Consider the following 18,351-nt stretch of genomic DNA (forward strand, 5'->3'; position numbering starts at 1 on the left):
CTCTTAGGCTGTTTGGAGCATTACGGAAATATACTGAATGTTGACAGAACTGGAGCTTTGGAGGCAACCACAAAACTGGAAGGTCTGAGCTATGCAGGTAGGGCACCAAATTCAGTTGTTCATCTCCCCTTACATCCGTGCACAAGCTCATGCCTACTATGGATCCCACTCTGGCTGGCTGTCATTGCAACGCAAGCAGATTTTCCTACAACCAACAAAGATGCTACTTGGGCACGTAAGTATATGCTGGGAGTAGAGTTGCCTTTGAGATGATATTCAAGACAATCACACAGAGAATGCAAGGTCTGCTAGTGCCTCCAGCCCCTGCTATCAAGCCTGCTTTTCTCTCTCCCTTAAGACAGTTTCCCTTATGACCTAAGTTTCTGAACATGGCCCCATTACAGTCAAGTAAGACTCATCTTTTAGTCCACGCACTAGAGAACTGCCCTCTATATTTGAAAAATGTGTTTTATAGCATCTGTGTATTGATTTCTAGGGCACTTACTCTTCAGCAAAATCAGTGCTTCTCTCTAAATAGACTCAGAAGGATGAAACATATCAGCTCAATCATAATGACTGTTAGAACAATTTTTTTCTGATTTTAAAAACAAAAGGACAAGTCACGCACATTGTGTTGTAGGAGTTCCTGCCTCAGAGAACATTGCAGAAAAAAGATTTTACAAATGCAGACAAGTATCAAGCCAAGACTACAAAAACTGGCATCAGCAAGTGTGTTGATCCAGCTGTGATTGCTGGTATTTCCTTTTGAGAGTCACACGCTGGGACAGTGCTGAAGGACAGTTGGGGTGACCATGGAAAAGTATTTGGTTTAACGCAGACATGGTCAACCTTCTTAAAAACACAAACCTCATCCTTCTTTTGAGGCAGAAAGGCAGAAGAGCAGTAAGATCCCTGCTGAAAGGCAGCCCTCTAAAGCTTTTCAGCCAACTCTTTGGCCAGAATAAAGCCGATGTTGACCCAGCTATCAGCTCCCAGCACCAGGGAAGGAGCCTGGTGAATGTCAGGGCATGTGCAGACTGCTTTTGCACTGTGAAACCACTGCTTGCTTCCCCAGCGCTCTCTTGGGAACGAGATTAATTGTTCCTATTTCAGACTTTAAATATTAAATCTTGTTTCAAAAAACATTTTTTTTTAACTAAGCATGGAGGCCTGTAGGCTACAGCTACATACAGTCATGTTAATTACCCTTGATGCACCACAGGGGCCTGGCTAGTGGGGGATCACGCTTCATTATTCACATCTACATTCATGCCTCACTTCTTTGCCAAGTTGTATGTTTATCTGCACAATTCCTAAATATTTGCTTCATGCATTGGGATCCACTGTTGCAACAGCTCCAGCCCCCTCAGACTCACTCTTTACTATCCCATGGATAAGAGGTGGAGAAGGAGGAGGAGAACTGGGAAAAGAGCCAGGGGAGATCCCTAGAGGAAACAGGGATTTTCCCCACCCTTAATGCAACTAGGGAGGAGAGGAGCAGTCACCTGGCAGCTGGAAAAGCTTAAGCAGCAGTAAGCCTGCTTTCTGCACCCTGTCACCTTTACAGCAGCAGCTGTGTCATTTTTTTAAGGCTCTGACAGACAAGTAGATGGGGCAGGCAATCCTCTTCAGTGCCCTGATAGTCCGCTATTCATGAGTCTGCTAGCTTCATTTGTGCCTTGAGCTGAACTTACTTCCTCTCTAGGCAAACTACAAGAGGTAAACTATGAGATTAATGATCAAAATTAATACCAGCAGCCTGTAAGCAATGAACTCTGGATAAATACTGGGGTTTCTTGTGTGCTGATAACTGCTGTCTCACTTTCAAGTTGACAAATGGTACCGTAAGATTGTCAGGACACGGGACATTGAAAAGCACTTAGCACAAGAGCCATTTCACTCTTCAATGCCACTAGCAAAACCATCCTTTTTCTTCTGCACACACTGTCTCCAGCTTTTATGTCACTCTACTGATACAGCTATTCCCTTGAACTCCTACTGGTGTTTTATCTGCAAGCATGCAGAAAGGATAAATATTGATTTTCAGCAGCTGTATCCCTCTTATCTTCTCACAACCTACAGTCATTAAGATTAACTCCTCTACAGTGTCTAGCATGGAGAGGCTCACAGTGTGTTAAAACTATGGCATTTACGCTCCCTGGAATGAAAACTACTTTATCATTTGATACTGCAGCAGCTTCCTAACTTTGGCCACAATTCTTAAAACTGTAGATAAGAATATGCACACAGTACTATTCAAGATCCTTCAGCAAAAGGTGTTATTTTACAAGCTTGCAGCCCGTAATTACTAATTTGCATCAAAGAGGTATGCTTCAGGGTCACTAGATTTCTAAAGTTTGCAATTTTAGAACAGGAAAAGCATGAACTTTCACATAGACTGCAGCTCTTATGCTACTATTATTAAACATTTAGGATCAAGAAATACGTATGAAGTGAGACAGCACATTTCCTGAAAGGCAAATTACACAACTTATGAAGTTGTGAACTGCTCTTTCTGTTACTCCCAAATCGGGATTTCAGGCACTTCTTAAGCTATGGAGGAGGCCAGATGACAGACTGTTTGCTAAGGAACAAGCATGAGATCCGGATGACGAAAGTAAGTCACCCATACACCTGCCTCAATCAAATGACACTCTTGGTAGACAGCCAGTCGATTCTCATGTAACTGCTAAATAGAGGGCTTTCCAATTCCAGTTCCTTCCTTTGTGCAGTAAAGGTGAGGTCATGCACCATCACTGTACACCTTCACTCTTAGTTGGGAAATGTCCCCACCATCATTAGTTAGATCTATTCTACTTAACTCTCTGCTTATATGACTTTATAAAAAGTTCTCCAATAGCTAGCCATAAACTGCAGTAATTAACCACAAAATTAAAAACACAAGGACAGAAAGCCTATCATTCATTTAACATTTCAGGCATATATTAACAACATTGAATTTTATATTTGTACACACAGGAATCCTTCTTTAAGTACCAGTGTCACTTCTGTCATTCATACCAGACAAGGTAAGAATTAAGCTTATATTTCATACACAAACTCTTAACTTAGGAGTTGAATTATTTATTTTTTTAAAATATAAATCAAACCAGCACACCTTAGGACTTAATTTCTTTCAGCTCCACAGGTTTCAGACGTCGTTTAATGACAAGCTCTCCCTTGACTGTAAGAAAGGTGTCTGACATTTCCTCTTCTGTTGGCAACCCGTGAGGTAGTTTCAGTGGCTGTATTCTACAGGCAAAAGAGTTTACTTAGTAAAGTCCTATGACTAGAAGAGAGTTACGTTAAATGTTCCAAATTAAACAAATAGTTAACAAACCTTATCAGATGTTTAACAACTTTCAGTTTGGAATTCACAGAAGGGATATTTTTGTGCAGTCTTGGCTGATGTGCCTATATAAAGGATAGAACAGGTTTTACAAACGCACTGCCACGAAATGCAAACCCCAAATCTCTGTTCACTGAACTTTTCACACTACCAGCAAAAATAGAAACTGCATTTGCAAACAAAAAATTTAGAGAAATGTCTCGCATCAAAAACATACTTTAAAATATGAAATAAAAACTAGATCAAACTCAATTCCAGTAAAACTAAAAATTCAGCTTTATTCCCATTACAGTATCATTATATTCAAATTTCTTCCAACTGTTAAAAATACTATAAATACAGGAGTTTAGGGGGAAGACTCCTTGCTTCAGTTAGACCTTAAAGTGATCAAGCATACAATTTTTTTTTCTGTAATGTAACGCTGACTACATGAATCTTTGCACAATGTGGAGTTGGCCTAAAAAATTTGTATAAACACACCTTTGACACAAACGCTTAAAGAGTCTTGGATTTGGAAGCCTTTTCATTATTAATAGAGTCTTACTTGCCTACCTGCAATGTCTGAATAATATGACCCACAGAGAAAACTGAATTCAAACTATTTACAAATCTATTTTTGTTATTTTAGCAGAATTCTCAAGGTAAATCTCTCCTCAGGCATGCTGAACAATTCCATACAGTGATATTCTGAATTCCCACTAATAGGGCATTTGCCATTAATGTTTCTTCCAGCTCTTAAACACATCATTGATTTCCGAATTACATTTATAGCAGCTGTAAAGCAATCCAAGTTTTCTGACTGCAAAACTGAGGTCCTTAAAAAAAAAAAACCAAACACCACACCACCTTAATTCTACCCTACGTTTCTACATTTCTGAGTGCACAAGAAGTACAAAAACCAACAATCATACTTGAACCAGTCCAAGATCACGTATTATCTTCTTTTCCCAATATGGGCGACCAATCACACTTTTTATTCTAGTAACAATGTGGATCTTGTGGGGCTGCTCAGGGTCACCTCCATACTTTTCATGATCTCCAGGCCGCGGCTGAAATACCTAGAAGTAGTTCACAAAAACAGAGGGTTTTTTCCTAAACAGCCAAATTATTACTATTAAAATTAACAAAATAACTTTTAAAACATACATAAACCTTGGTAAAAGTCCTTACATGTTTACCTTTCTTTTCAGAAGGTCAAAGCATCAACAAGTGACCTCATATTTTACTTTTGTAACTCTATGTCAAACATTTTTATAATGGTTTGCTGATGGATACATTAACTCTTGAGTTTGGACATACAACTGCATAGAAATACATGGACAACACTCTATACCAGCCTAGCACTTCATTCCCATGCATCTCACTGAAGAGCCTCTGCATGGCAAGTTTTTCCACAGGCTTTAAGAATGATTTGAAGGAAAAGAGTCAACTGACCCTAGACAGTACCTTGCAAAAAGATAAGATAAAAATTTACATGTAAAAATGTAAAATGTAAGTCAAACTTCCTATCACTTTGGTTTAGTTGTTTACTGAGTAGACTGTTTCACCTGGAAGGGACCTACAACAGTCATCTAGCCCAACTGCCTGACCAATTCAGGACTGACCAAAAGTCAAAGCACGTCGTTAAGGGTATTGTTCAAATGCCTCTTAAACACTGACAGGCTTGGGGCATCGACCACCTCTCCAGGAAGCCTGTTCCAGTGTTTGACCACCCTCTTGGTAAAGAAATGCTCCCTGCTGTCAAGTCTGAACCTCCGCTGGCACAGCTTTGAGCCATTCCCACATGTCCTGTCACTGGATCCCAGGGAGAGGAGCTCAGCACCTCCCTCTCCACGTCCCCTCCTCAGGAAGCTGTAGAGAGCAAAAAGCCTCAGCCGCCTTCTCTCCAGACTAGACCAGCCCAGAGTCCCTAGCCACTCCTCACAGGACATGCCTTCCAGCCCTTTCACCAGCTTTGTTTCCCTCCTTTGGACACATTCAAGGACCTTCACGTCCTTCTTAACTCGTGGGGCCCAGAACCGCCCACAGCGCTCCAGGTGAGGCCGCACCAAGGCTGAACACAGCGGTACCATCACCTCTTCTGGCCGGCTGGTTGTGCCGTGTTCGGGGCACCCCAGGGTGCGGGTTGCCCTGGTGGCTGCCAGGGCCACTGCTGACCTGCACTGAGCCTGCTGCCGACCAGCACCCCCAGATCTCTTTCTGCAGGGCTGCTCTCCAGTCTCCCCTCTCCCAGTTTATACTTGTGCCTGGCAATCTGTCCCAGATGCAGAAACTGGTTATTGTTAAATTTCATGCCACTGATGATCACCCAATGCTCCAATCTATCCAGATCCCTCTGCCAGGCATTCTGTACCATGAAAGAGTCGACAGCACCTCCCAGCTTGGTATCATCACCAGACTGGCTAATGGTGCATTCAACTCCTGCATCCAGATTACTGATAAAAATATTGAACAGAACTGGCCCTTGGATTGAGCCCTGAGGAATACCACTGGTGACCTGTTGCCAGTCAGATGTAGCCCCATTCACCACAGCCCTTTAAGCCCTGCCATTCAGCTAGTTTTCCACCTAGCACACCACGAACCCTCTCATCCCACTCACTGTCTCTAGAAAGCTGTCATGCCACAGAATTAAGCAGGCTAATAGCTATTTTTCAGTTTCTTAGTTACTGAAACACATACCGAGTCTGGAATTCTTGACTTAGTAAAGAGACAACGAACCCACGCTGTGGACGCCATCACCTCCATCCTCTTCCCCAGCATCTGCAAAGAGAGCAGGGCACAACTTGTCTGCATTTTCCTTACAGTTCATAATACTTGAAAATAAGAGTACAGGGCCACTTCAACTCAGACTGGGCGAGCACAGGGACTGTGATAATTACTGCGTTTATTACATCTCTCGGCAGAAGAACAGACCGTGCTGACAACCGGGTGTGCACCGGCTCCTCGGCCCCTCCAAGGCCACGCTTTTCTCTCTGAGGAGGCCCCGACCAGGCCCCGCGGCGGCGGCGCCCCGAGGGGGGCGAAGGCCGCAGCAGCCTAAGGCCTGGCCCCGCTCACGGCCCTCAGCGGCGGCGGGACACTGGCCCGGGCCGTTCCCCGCCGCCTCGCGGGAAGGCCCCCAGCCGCCGCAGCGGGCACGGCCAGAGGCAGCGCCGCACCGCCCCCAAATCAAACCCCGGCCCCAGCCCCAGCTCGGGTCGCACCTTCCAAACGGCTGCGTGCCGCAGGCCCGCGGGACTCGCCATGGCGGTGCGCAGCCTTCCGGCCGGGCACCGACACCACGGCGCTTCAGTTCCGCGCCGGCAGAAGGGCAGCGGTGAGGCACGGCCCGCCGCCGCTTCGGTGTCTATTTCCCCGGCGGCGGGTGAGGCAGCGCGCGTGCGCAGCTCCTCCCCCCCGCCCCGCGCCGCTCCCGGTCCCCGCCGCGGCGCCCATGTCGCGGGCGGGGGGCGATGGCACCGCCGCGCTGGAGCGGGCCGGGGCGGAGACGGTGAAGCGGGCGGTGGAGCTGGACCGGGCCTCTCGGTTCCAGGAGTCGCTGGTGTGCTACCAGGAGGGCATCGACCTCCTGCTGCAGGTGGTGAAAGGTACCGGGCGCGGCGGCGGCGGCGGGTGAGGGGCGGGGCGGCGGCCGTTCACTGCAGCCGCTGAGGCGGGTGGTGCTTAAACGCCGCCCCGGCCCGGTCGGGGGCCGCCGGCCGGGGGTGGGTTGGAGGAGGCGCGGCCGTGCTGGGCGCTGGTCCCCTGCCGTCTCACGGGGAGGGAGGGGAGCTGGCGGGGGCTCCCCCCGCGCCCCCCGCCCCGGCCAAAGCTGGCCTGTGCGCTTCCCGTTCACAGCCACCAAGGATGAGGCGAAAAAGCACCGTTACCGGCAGAAAATATCCGAGTACATGACCAGAGCAGAAGACATTAAAAAGCACATTGAAAAAGAGAAACAAGGTACAGAGCTGCAATGGACCCGTTCGCGTTTAAATCCCTGTTGTTATGCGAGTGTTTTCCGGGTAAGGTGGTTAACACACGGATTATGTCACGATTTTTACTGAAAAGGAGACTTTTTTCTTTTTGTTTTCTTTTGTCAGATGGCAAATACCATAAGCAAATCAGAATAGAGGAAAATGCAACGGGTTTCGGCTATGAAAAGCTTTTCCAAGAGTACCTTACTGAGATTGTTTCTGAAGTGTGGGTGGAGGATCCGTACATCAGGAACGTTCATCAGGTTAGTAGGTACTTGGTGTAACTGATACAGATGTAACTACTCAAAAAAAGGCAAGTTACTAAATTAAAATTTTTACAGTTGTATAACTTCCTGCGATTCTGCGAGATGCTAGTTAAGGGGCCATGCAAAGTGAAAACAATCCACCTCCTCACTTCCTATGATGAAGTAAGTGTCCAGATTTTGGTTTCTGTTTCCTTGTACTTCAGCGATACCACATGCAAATATATATATATATAAAGTATTTATTTGTAAATACAGATTTGTTTTTCCTTACCGGTACTTTTTAGACTGAGGCTCTGATGCCTTCAGCAGAAAACACAGATTAAAAGAAAAATAGAAATGTGATAGTTGAACATAAGTAGTTTTATAAGTTCAGAGTTATCAGAAAACTCTTTTAAGAAACTCTTGGTAAGCAGTATCTTAAATTAAAAAGATACTTTTATGAAAGTTTTGTTGTGGAAAATGTCAGAAACAAAGCATCTGTTGTGATATGGGTTTTTTCAGCTGTATATAGTTGTCATTTTAGAGGCTTTGATGAGCTAAAATATCTCAAACTATCACTGTATTTATTTTGGCTCAAATAGTAATTCGTGTCTAGTTCCAAAGGGCTGAGAGTGAGCTCGTCGTCCATGTCCCTTAGCGAGTGTAGCTGTAGTCTGTCTGCTTTTTATCCTGTATTTGAAACTGTGAATCTGGCTTCATCCAAGTTGCTTTCTGTTGGTTGAAGTTGTTACTAAAAAGGTTTTGTTGGTAACTTTAGTAAGAGGTGACCAGATGTAGAATATGTCATTAAAAAAAAAACATGTTATTTTTACTTTTAACAGGGTAGCGGGAAGAGTCAGCAAATAAGTGGCTTGGAAGAAATACAACAGTCGCTGAGGAATTATGGAGTAACACTGAATATTGCATTTTCACCTTCAATACATGATCGAGAAATTAGGTGGGTGATAGAAAAATTCAGTGAATGCCAGTTATTTGAAATCAAACTACTTCACCCTAACTTTTGAGACAATTTCTAATTGCAGCTGCGGTTAACGAAGTGGAAGGCAATAGCCCTCGCTGGATAAAATCAGCCCTCCATAGTTTCATGTATTTTAACTGTGAACATAATAGTAGATGTCTCTTTATACAGAATAGTGTCTTCCATGGTTCATACAGGTGTCAGTGATACTAGGAAATAATTGTCATTGAAACAGGGAGCTTGTGCATCATGTGGATATAACTTTTTTTATTGAACATACTGATAGTATTCAAATTTGTGAATTTTTAAAACAGATTCAACAATGGATGGATGATTAAGATTGGAAGGGGTCTTAATTATTTTAAGAAACCGCAGGTAAGAATGCTTTGACCTCTTTAACTTATACTGCAGAAGAGCTCATTCTATGTTCACTGTGTCAATTCTGTTAATTTCTGCAGGGTCGTTTCAGCATTGGATACTGTGACTTTGACTTGCGACCTTGTCATGAAACAACAGTGGATGTCTTTCATACTAAACATACAAAGAAAATGTGATCAGATACGACTGCTTTGAACTACTGTTTTTATAAGCATAAAAATGTAAGAGTGGAAGATACTATTTCCAGTCTGCCAGCAGCTGTCTACCCTCAGAACCAAGTATTCTAAGTACTTAGTCCAGCACAGCTTTTATAATCTATAGGTTTAAGAATATTTGAGACTTTTCAGTCTGAGAAAACACAACTGTACAATTCCTTCACTGTACTTCTCCCATAATCTTAATTAATACAATCCATGTCTAAATTTGATCTTCATGTCATAACTGACCCTTGATACTGTCTCTCAAAGGCCTCTTTACTGTCATTTCTCTTTTTACTATTAATTTTTCCTTGAGCAGATTCTGGGGTTTATTTCTCTAATTGACCACCTCACAAACACTTGAAGCTAGGCTGCCACATGTCCTCTTTTATAAGCAGCCTTATTTATTTCCCATAATTCCGGTATTCTAATCATGACTCCTGTTCAGCTGTGTTTTGATCAATCCTGTAATACCTGATTTCACAGACTTTACTAGTAACCCCAAACCTAACATTCCATTTTCCAAGCTCCTTGCATGCAAACATTGTTCAGTATGTAGACATTTCAGGGTCATCTTATGTGTCTCTGCATGATGGATTTTGAACCAGAAAGGATGTGAACAGTTGTGTTCTTTTCCCTGTCACTCTATGTGTTCTTTTATTCCATGATGTACAGTCATATACTTGATTTCCATTCTTTGCATTAGGTGTGGAAAGGGTGTATGAACCTCTCCCAGTCTTTTTCCCTGACTTGCAAATCTAATGTTCTTCCAGTTAGTCATGCCAGTCTCAACTGCAGTGAGCTATCTCCCTGCTACTAAGGTAGTCCCTTAAAAAAATAAAATTATTCCAGGGGATGAATACCGTGAAGCTTTCATGTTAATAATTTTAAGCAATATGCTAACTGGAAAACAACCCAGTCTTTTCTTGTCTTTCCTTCATCCTTTGGAAACCAGAAGGTGTCACCTGAGCTACTGCTTCTTTTTCTTATACAAGATTGCTTTGTCAGCAATAATCTGGCAAAGTCCTATACTCTTACATGAAGAACAGGCAGTGGCTTCTTTTGCGGGTCCCATCAAAATCTTTTTCAACCTCAGGACTGATAGGTGCCTTATGCTTTCTGGATCTTGTGGTACATATGCTCCTGTATTCTGGTAGCATGTTCATTGCTAGAAATTTTTCTCTCTTTTCTGATTCTTTTTCCTGAATGGCTGGTGTATTCCATTATCTTTTTTTTTTTTAATTTGCTTTATTCTTTCACCTTCTGTCATCTAATGCTGCATTCCACAGCTACCAAGAAGAAACAGAGCTGGTCTTTGCCTTGTTCTCTGGATCACAGTTTGCTAGGGGTCTGCCTTCTTTATCCTTTTGCATAATAATGTCTCAGCTTTTCAGTGCTACATCAGCAAAAAGAATAACAAATGTGTCACAGGAACTGCATGCTACCAGTTGAAACATTCAATAGAAACCCTCTTATTGCTGATGTGGTACTAGGTTTCTGGTCACTGTTGTCAATTTTATTCAGTTGTGTACAATACATGCCTATTTTTAATGGGAATAAATGTTATTTTTTATTATTTGTAGTTTTAGTCATCTGTGTAACGACTTCTCTGCGCTACGTCGGGTAATTCAAGGAAGCTGGGTAATGCCTTATAGATCAGCCATGTTTGGAAGAAGGTTCACTGTAAATACAGTAAGCTTCCCAAATGTGAAGATTTATATCTTTTAACCCTAGTCCAGCAATTTCAAACATACAGGGGTGTCATGTTAAGAAGAGGGGTTTCCTTGAACCCTTTATATTTGATCAGCCTGTCAGTTTCCCAAGAAAGACAAGACCCTTGTGCCTGACCAGCCTGTCTGCTACCTGTGTTCTGACACCTCGCCGTATCAGAGGGTGTTTCGACTAACCTACTCGGGGACTCCTGCTGACAGCATCACTGAGTCAAATCCCATACAACCAGTCAAGTCTCCAGAGACTTACACAAAATGAACTTCAGCTGAAGATTTTTATTATACAAAACACAAGTTTGTCACAGTAAGGTTCGAAGATTGCCAGCGATAATACACTGACTGAAAAACAAGTTTAAAAAAATACACTTAATAATAACTAACATGAGTTAGTCCTAGAATAAAGTTCTTACCCAACAGGCATCCCTATGGGGGAGAAGACAGGTTCAGCCCATTGACTGATGCCAGAAGTTATGATGGAGCCTTCCCTAACTTCTCCCCTCAGTTGTCCATTTTTATACTTTCTAGTACATTGCGTATTCGTTATCGTACAGAGGATCGGTTAAAAGTTTCTCCCTTCCAATGTAAATTAGTATGCGTCCTCAGATAGCACTACTGAAGTTTTTCCATTAACTACGCATGCTCTCCAACCAGGTTTTGCTTTTTCAGGGGGGCGCTATTTGAGTTGGAGGTCACAATTTCCCATTACCACAATTACCTTTGTCTTACTTTCAACTAAGTTTTTGTTAATGTATGGGGGTCATGACACCTTATCGGCTTGTCAGCCAGAACTTACAGCTTTAGAGGGTGGGTCAGCTTGACCTAACCTTGTGACACTAAATCAAAGTGTGGTATGCCAGGAGTTTAGATAAATTTAAATAAATTCCCCTTTAGATTTATTTCAGTCCAGGACCAGTCCATTTTCTTTAGATTTAGGTGGAGCTTGAGTGACTCTAGTCATACATACTTCTGTTACTGATTGGTATCATTGTACCCAGCAAGATGTAGTAGTACTTTGGAGGCAAGCAACTTTGGGATGGAGGTGTGCATTACTATTGCAATGAGATTATTTCATCTGAGGAAAGTAATTTTGCCACAATGGTCCGCTTAGCAGCAGACATCATCTCATATGTTCTTTATGTGACAACTGCTATGCAGTTTATCAGATCATCAGGTCCCCTTTCCTGCAGGGAGTAAATGGAGCCTGGCCACGGTGGGTGTCTCCACTCTGTTCCACTCTCTTACTCCCATTGGCATGTGCTGAGATGGCAGGGTGTGTAGCTTAGGGAGCTTTGGTAAAGTAGATTCCTGTGCATGCCAACCATTCTGAAAGCAAGAGCTATATTTGTCCCAGCTTTAGCTAATTCTCTGCTGCACCCTCTCCCCCCCCCCCCCCCCCCCCCCCAGGAATTTTCCCACAAGGGGCAAAAGAAAAAAAACACCTTAATACTTCAGATCAACTTTTTAGTACTTAATTGGAAATTAAAATACAAATCTTTACACTTTCTGCATCTTACAATACAATATGCCGCTGTTCCAGTGGTAAGCCCCTATGATGTGGTCCTTTACAAATACCACAAGAGGCAAGCATGGTCTTCCCTTGCTTGCCTGTTCATTGCTAGAACTTTTTCTCTGTTTTCTAATTAGACTATTACTCAATAGCCGAGACCAGATTTCCTTGCAGATCCCATGGATATGCAGTACTGTGCATACGTAGAAGTAAACCTTTAGTGATATACCAGTTAACGCTGCACTGCAGTTTTTACTTATAAGCCCTTTATCTCTGAATATCAGTTCCTTTCACTGTCAGTAGGAACACCATGTATGAAGAGGAATGGGCATCAAAGAGTTGGGGAAAAAAAAATTTTAGAGAAGTCTACAAGCAGAGTTCTGCGGTCATTTTACTGACTTCAGGCTATGTTTTTCTGTGGTGCCACTCACACTTAGGTAGTCAGGTCATCACCTGGACTGCACACCCAGGACTGTCCCTCTTGGCATCATCTGTAAAGATAAGCTTAAGCCACCTTCCCTGCTGGAGCCAGCTGAGTGTCATTCAGTCTACAGCAGGGCTCCTCAAACTTTTTAAACAGGGGGCTGGCACATGGATGCAGCGGCAGGCAGTCATCTGCGGCTGCTTGGTTTCCCCCCCAACCCCTGGGGGGGTGTGTGTGTCTGTAAATACCGGGGGCCAGACTGAGGACCCTGAGGGGCCGTATCCAGCCCACAGGCCGTAGTTTGAGGACCCCTGGACTCTACAGTGTGCCAGTCCTGGCTGAGGGCTGGGTGCACCCCCAGTCACTGCGCTCCTTAACTAAAGGTAGGTCCCTTCTGCCACGTAATTTCTTTCTACTGAGTGCGGATCAGCCAAACATCTGTTAAAGCTGACAGTGTGGAAGTAACATGTAACACCTCATAGGCCTTTGCAGGCCTCACTTGTTAAGAAATATTTGCAGCTAACAGTCTCTTCTAGTCAGCATGATTTAATTAACAAAGGAAGTATTCATAAAAGAATATACTGCCTAGGGCTTCCCAATCTGTCTAGAGCCTCCTTACTGAAGAATTTCAGTCGCTGCTGTTACCACATCCTGCTTATCTGACAGCCTGGTGAAGAACAAATCGTATAACCTAAAAGTATATAAACTGTAACTGCCTCGCTTGGGCACAGCTCGTATCAGCAGAAGCTGCCTGCCTTCTGTGTTTTCTCCTATAGCACTAAACTGCTGCTGTTCTGACCTGATTAAAATTGCATTCCAGTTATTCTGCAACAGAATTTGGTGCTGTGACTTGGATTCATACGTCCTGCTTCACCTGGGATGACCGCAGACTGATGTCTGTCGAAAATCCCTCGGTGCCACTCAGAAAGGTAAGGGATCTTTTGAAATCCCTACTGGAGTTTCAGCTGAGGGTTGTGTGTATGGACAACAAGGACACTGGAAGCCAGAATGTCCTTATGGACCTAACTGTAAGTCTTTTCAGTCCAGCAGGATTCAGTCACCCTAACTTTCCCCCCAACTCTTCCTTCATGCCATAGCCTCAGAAACATGATTAGGACAGCCATATGACTAACCAAATGACATAAACATCATTACTCCTTTACTTTCTTTAGGTCAGGCTGGTCCTTATTCATCTTGCCCTACTAACAGCAAGATTGTTTGTTGCCTAACTGATACTGCTGTTTCTCAGTCCACTTTATGTGCCTCTGATTTTCCTGCCAGTTCCTTATCTTCAGTAGTAAATGCTGTTGGTATTTCAGAACAACCCGTATGTCATCCAGTAACAAGCCCCTTTAACTATCTGCCTCATTTCTGGATACCGTGCTTTCCTTTTAAGTCCTACCACGCCAGTTAACCTTCCAGGAGAAGACTGTTAATGTAAATTGGATTGTGCTATATATTGTGCCCTGAACGACATTTACCTTGATGTGCTCGCACCTTGACAGAATGAATTTATGGCTTTTTTTGCTTGATGAACCTCCCACTTCAATTTTAACTAGCTCTACTATTGAAGGGCAGTTTGGTGAAGAAAGAGTTAAATGACAAAGGTATATGAAGTCTGTAACTGCCTCGTTTGGGCAGAGCTCACAGCAGAAGAGTCTCACGGCTGCACTGGGTTCTCTCCTACAGTTATAGCAATAAACTGCTTCTGTTGTGACCTAATCAAAATTGCATTCTGCTTATTCAGCAACAACAGTGAAATGAGCCTTTCTTTCTACTTTAAGTTGAGCTATTATTTTTATTTAACATGAAAACTGTCATTTTCAGTTCACTATTACCTTCCATTAGAAAATTTTCTCCTAGGTAGTAACACAAGGAGCCTGATTCTCCTAGATCTGTATTGGCAAGTGTATTTCCTAATGTAGAAGTATTCCCTCTTTCAGCTTAGGTACTGTATCTCTGGCAGTGTTACCAAATTCTATAACTAGAATGTATAAGCTAACTAACAAATACTATATGGACATACGTTTTTGTTTAACAATTTGCACATATTCTTGAAGAAACAGAACGCACACATTTGACTCAGGATGTCCCATGCAAAGAACTGTGAAGGATGATTAACTTAAGTAATTGCTGTTTAGGACAAGGCGGCCTTGAAGACATTACATCCTGCCAAATTGGCAACACAAGACTCTTGCAAATCGAGATATATCTGATACCTTTTGGACAGATAAAGATGTGTTCTTAAGCTAACTACCTTCATTATAATACTAAAAATTAAATCCCTTGCGCCAGATACCCCGACCCACAGAGACCGTTCCCCTTGCGTAGTTAACCAATAAGATTGTGTAACCATTATGTGGATTACCATACGATCAGTGTTAGAGGGTTGGAAGTTAACAAATTAATATCCACGTAATCATGTATAAATCTGACTGTGGAAACTACCAAGGGGTGCTAGTTCATCTAGCACCCAAACTTGCACAACTTTATATTAAAAGCTGTATCTTGTATTCTTAAAACTTTCTTTGATTTTGCACACTGGGCAACGAGACGACAGCACCAGTGACTCCCACTTTAGGCCAGGCAGTGCAGGTACAGAGAAGGCACATATGGCCTCTGTCCCAGTTAGATTCTCCTGCCCTCATCACACAACCCCCCACAGTGAACTTCCTAATCCCTCCCCTGCTCTTGCACACACATGAACAGAAGTTCCAGGGTAGAACTGCTAGGCTGATTCACTACACAGCAGCGAGCTTAGCTTACTGCCATGCCTGTACAGTGGAGAAAGAGGATCACCAGCACCCTGCAAGAGCATACTTTCAACCAGAAACCAGGGGGACATCCCTCTCCGTGCAGCTCAGGGGCTGAGACATGCCCTTTGAGCTACTATCCACCAGGAGTGGGATGCAGGCTGGGGGATTCAGTGCAGCAGCAGAGCAGCAGTTTTCCACCTACCCCATCCCATCTGTGTCAGCCATTTGTACCTTCTTTGCTACAAAGCCAGTTTGGGATGCCTCTGCCATTTTCCTTGGTTTAAACAACAAGGATGTCTGTCGACATGGAGCGACACAGGGCTGCAGCCTATTGCAGCAGCTTACATCCTGTTGTTTGGGAACCTCGGGTACAGGCAGTGTACCTACTAATTGCTAGTAGGTAATACTAAGCAAAAGCACAAGATTTAACAGTTTGAATGACTAATAAGATAAAAATTCAGCTTGTATAAATGTTTTAATTCTGTTTCCAATAAATTAAATAAAAAAGCAGCAGAAGTTTAACTTACATTTTCAAAATGCAAGTCACATTAACATTATCATATTTTCACATAGCAGATTCCACCTGCTGTGCAACTCATCATCTTGTGGACACACTCTTAGCAATGTTGTTGCTAGTGTAGTGGTTTCACTTGGGCAAAACTTACTACCAGTAAGGCTCTTTACTAGTTCACTGCACAGCGCTGGTGGCAGCCACTGCTCTGGCAGATCAATGTTGCAGACTTCAATCCTTCCGTGCTTTACATCCATATCTACTTTAACATCAAGAACAGAATCTTTATAGACCATGCTAAAACAAGTGTTGATGCTGAACTTCGGTGTCTTTCCATACACCCATTCCCACGTTTGTAGTTCTTTAGTTTTATTATTAATTCCAGGAAGCACAGTCTCATCAGCTGGATTTATTAAGGTGATATGATGATCCATTTGGTGTTGTGTAGCATATTCTTCCGCAATGGCATCCAGGAGCATCTCACAAGTTAAACTGGGATCCTCTTCAAAGAGATTTTTCACTGAGGCAGGCACACTAGGAGTGGCATTGCTTTTTAGCCCTTTATAAGGACTTTTTAGCACAGAAGATAAAACAAACTTATCTGCATTACAGAGTAAGGTACAGTGGTGATAAGCAGTTGTTCTTCCCAGCTTTGAAGCAGTACCTGAGATTTTGTATTGCCTATCTAGCAAGATGTCATATCTGTCAGTGACATGCACATCTAACCGGGGGCGCAAGGCTTTCAGTGCCTTCACAATTAGTTTCAGGTTTTCCATTCGTTCATATTTTTTTCTGGTTGTAAAGAAAGTCAAATTGATGTTGCCTAAGTCATGATAAACTGTCCCCCCTCCACTTCTTCTCCTGGCTAGCTTTATATTTTTTTGCCTTAATAGCCTGAGGTTGCATTCCTGCCAGGGATTCTGATGTCTCCCTATTACCACAGCAGGGGAATTTCTCCAAAGGAAGAGGACCTGTTGGTTTTCTAAATTCATGTGGTCATGGATCCAGTCTTCCACAGCTAGATTTTGGTAAACGTCATTAGAAATAGATTGGATAATGAGGCCTCCACTAGTGGTGCTTCTGAAGCCAGCTTTTGGAGTTCTGAGGACACAGGATAGCTGAAGGCAGTTCTTTAATGATGACCGGAGTACCATGTTTTTAATAACCAGACAGTAAATGGAAGGAATGCTTGACCTGGTAAAGGTGAATGTGACAAGTGCACAGCCTGCTGCTGTGACAGAAATGAAATGCTAGTGGCAGTCATACTCTTCCCAGCATAGCAATACTTTTGAACTGATGTGAGTTATGAGGTATGTTTCCCCTCCTGAAGCTAGTGATGCCATCCAGACCCTGATGTGTGCTTCACATAAAAGCTGGCATTGTCAGAGTAGCTTCTCCTCACAGTCCTCGGTGCGTCAAAGGCCAAAGGAAGAAACAGAATTAAACCGTGTGTTTTCCCCTCACTCAACACAGTCTTGCTAATACAATTTGACTTTGTGGATTTTACTAAACTTGATTTTAACAGCCCAGGTTTATAAATTCGTTTTACACGGATCTGAGAGTAAGAAGCAGGTGCAACAAGCTGGCGGGCCGGCTGGGTGCGTGAGGAGCCAGGCAGCCGCCCGCAGCGCCCAGCCGTGAGGCGCGGCAAGCCCGCACCCGGTACCACCCGCCGCCGCCCCGGCGCCATTTCGTTCTCGGCGGCTGCCCTCGGCGGCCACCCCTCACGGCGCGGCGACCCGAGGGGGGCTGCCCCGCCCCGCCCCGCCACCGGCCGCCCTCCCGCCCTCCCCACGGCACCGGCCGCCCCTGCGCGCACGAGTCGCTACTCACGGGGCGGCGCGGCGGGGCGGGGCGCGGTGGCGGCGCTCGTGCAGGCCGGTCAGAGCCGTAGTGCGGCCCCGCCGCGTGCTCCGGCACGGCACGCCTTCCGCTTCCCGGGGTTAGAGGTGCCGGGGGCGGGCGTCCGGCTGCCAGGGCTGTCCTGCCGTACGCGGCCGCCGCTGCCCGGGGTGAAACCGGGGAGGGGAGCCGGGGAGGCAGGCAGTCCGTCCGTCAGTCTGTGTGTCAGTCAGTCAGTCAGTCAGAGCCGGGGAGGCAGGCACTCCGCCCGTCAGTCTGTGTGTCAGTCAGTCGGTCAGTCAGAGCCGGGGAGGCAGGCAGTCCGTCCGTCAGTCTGTGTGTCAGTCAGTCGGTCAGTCAGAGCCGGGGAGGCAGGCAGTCTGTCCGTCCGTCAGTCTGTGTGTCAGTCAGTCAGAGCCGGGGAGGCAGGCAGGCAGTCTGTCAGTCCGTCAGTCAGTCAGTCCGTCCGTCCATCTGCCC

At 44.5% G+C, this 18,351-nt stretch overlaps 3 protein-coding genes and 1 pseudogene across 5 annotated transcripts; 2 read left to right on the forward strand and 2 right to left on the reverse strand.

Annotated features, from left to right (window-relative positions):
• On the forward strand, nucleotides 1-2,827 carry LOC119143057 (annotated as a pseudogene).
• Nucleotides 2,828-2,921: 94 nt separating this feature from the next.
• MRPL30 (mitochondrial ribosomal protein L30) lies at nucleotides 2,922-17,881 on the reverse strand. 2 transcript variants are annotated; one of them, XM_037376847.1, is made up of 5 exons: nucleotides 17,863-17,881; nucleotides 6,029-6,109; nucleotides 4,261-4,407; nucleotides 3,341-3,414; nucleotides 2,922-3,252 (listed from the first exon to the last, which is right to left on the reverse strand). In XM_037376847.1, the coding sequence occupies exons 2-5, from the start codon at nucleotides 6,107-6,109 to the stop codon at nucleotides 3,120-3,122; spliced, it is 435 nt and encodes a 144-aa protein (XP_037232744.1). In that variant the 5' UTR covers nucleotides 17,863-17,881; the 3' UTR covers nucleotides 2,922-3,119. The 2 variants fall into 2 exon arrangements, with proteins under 2 accessions (XP_037232744.1, XP_037232743.1); XM_037376846.1 differs by lacking the exon at nucleotides 17,863-17,881 and adding an exon at nucleotides 6,553-6,657.
• MITD1 (microtubule interacting and trafficking domain containing 1) lies at nucleotides 6,569-10,683 on the forward strand. 2 transcript variants are annotated; one of them, XM_037376843.1, is made up of 7 exons: nucleotides 6,569-6,926; nucleotides 7,187-7,288; nucleotides 7,429-7,565; nucleotides 7,644-7,730; nucleotides 8,390-8,505; nucleotides 8,841-8,901; nucleotides 8,985-10,680. In XM_037376843.1, the coding sequence occupies exons 1-7, from the start codon at nucleotides 6,593-6,595 to the stop codon at nucleotides 9,078-9,080; spliced, it is 933 nt and encodes a 310-aa protein (XP_037232740.1). In that variant the 5' UTR covers nucleotides 6,569-6,592; the 3' UTR covers nucleotides 9,081-10,680. The 2 variants fall into 2 exon arrangements, with proteins under 2 accessions (XP_037232740.1, XP_037232742.1); XM_037376845.1 differs by having other exon boundaries at nucleotides 6,729-6,936; nucleotides 8,985-10,683.
• LIPT1 (lipoyltransferase 1) lies at nucleotides 15,975-17,947 on the reverse strand. The gene is made up of 2 exons (XM_037376842.1): nucleotides 17,863-17,947; nucleotides 15,975-17,435 (listed from the first exon to the last, which is right to left on the reverse strand). The coding sequence occupies exon 2, from the start codon at nucleotides 17,181-17,183 to the stop codon at nucleotides 16,062-16,064; it is 1,122 nt and encodes a 373-aa protein (XP_037232739.1). The 5' UTR covers nucleotides 17,184-17,435; nucleotides 17,863-17,947; the 3' UTR covers nucleotides 15,975-16,061.
• Between the last annotated feature and the right edge of the window lie 404 nt (nucleotides 17,948-18,351).

Source organism: Falco rusticolus, chromosome 2, assembly GCF_015220075.1.
Source record: "Falco rusticolus isolate bFalRus1 chromosome 2, bFalRus1.pri, whole genome shotgun sequence".
In the NCBI taxonomy this organism is placed as follows: Eukaryota; Metazoa; Chordata; class Aves; order Falconiformes; family Falconidae; genus Falco; species Falco rusticolus.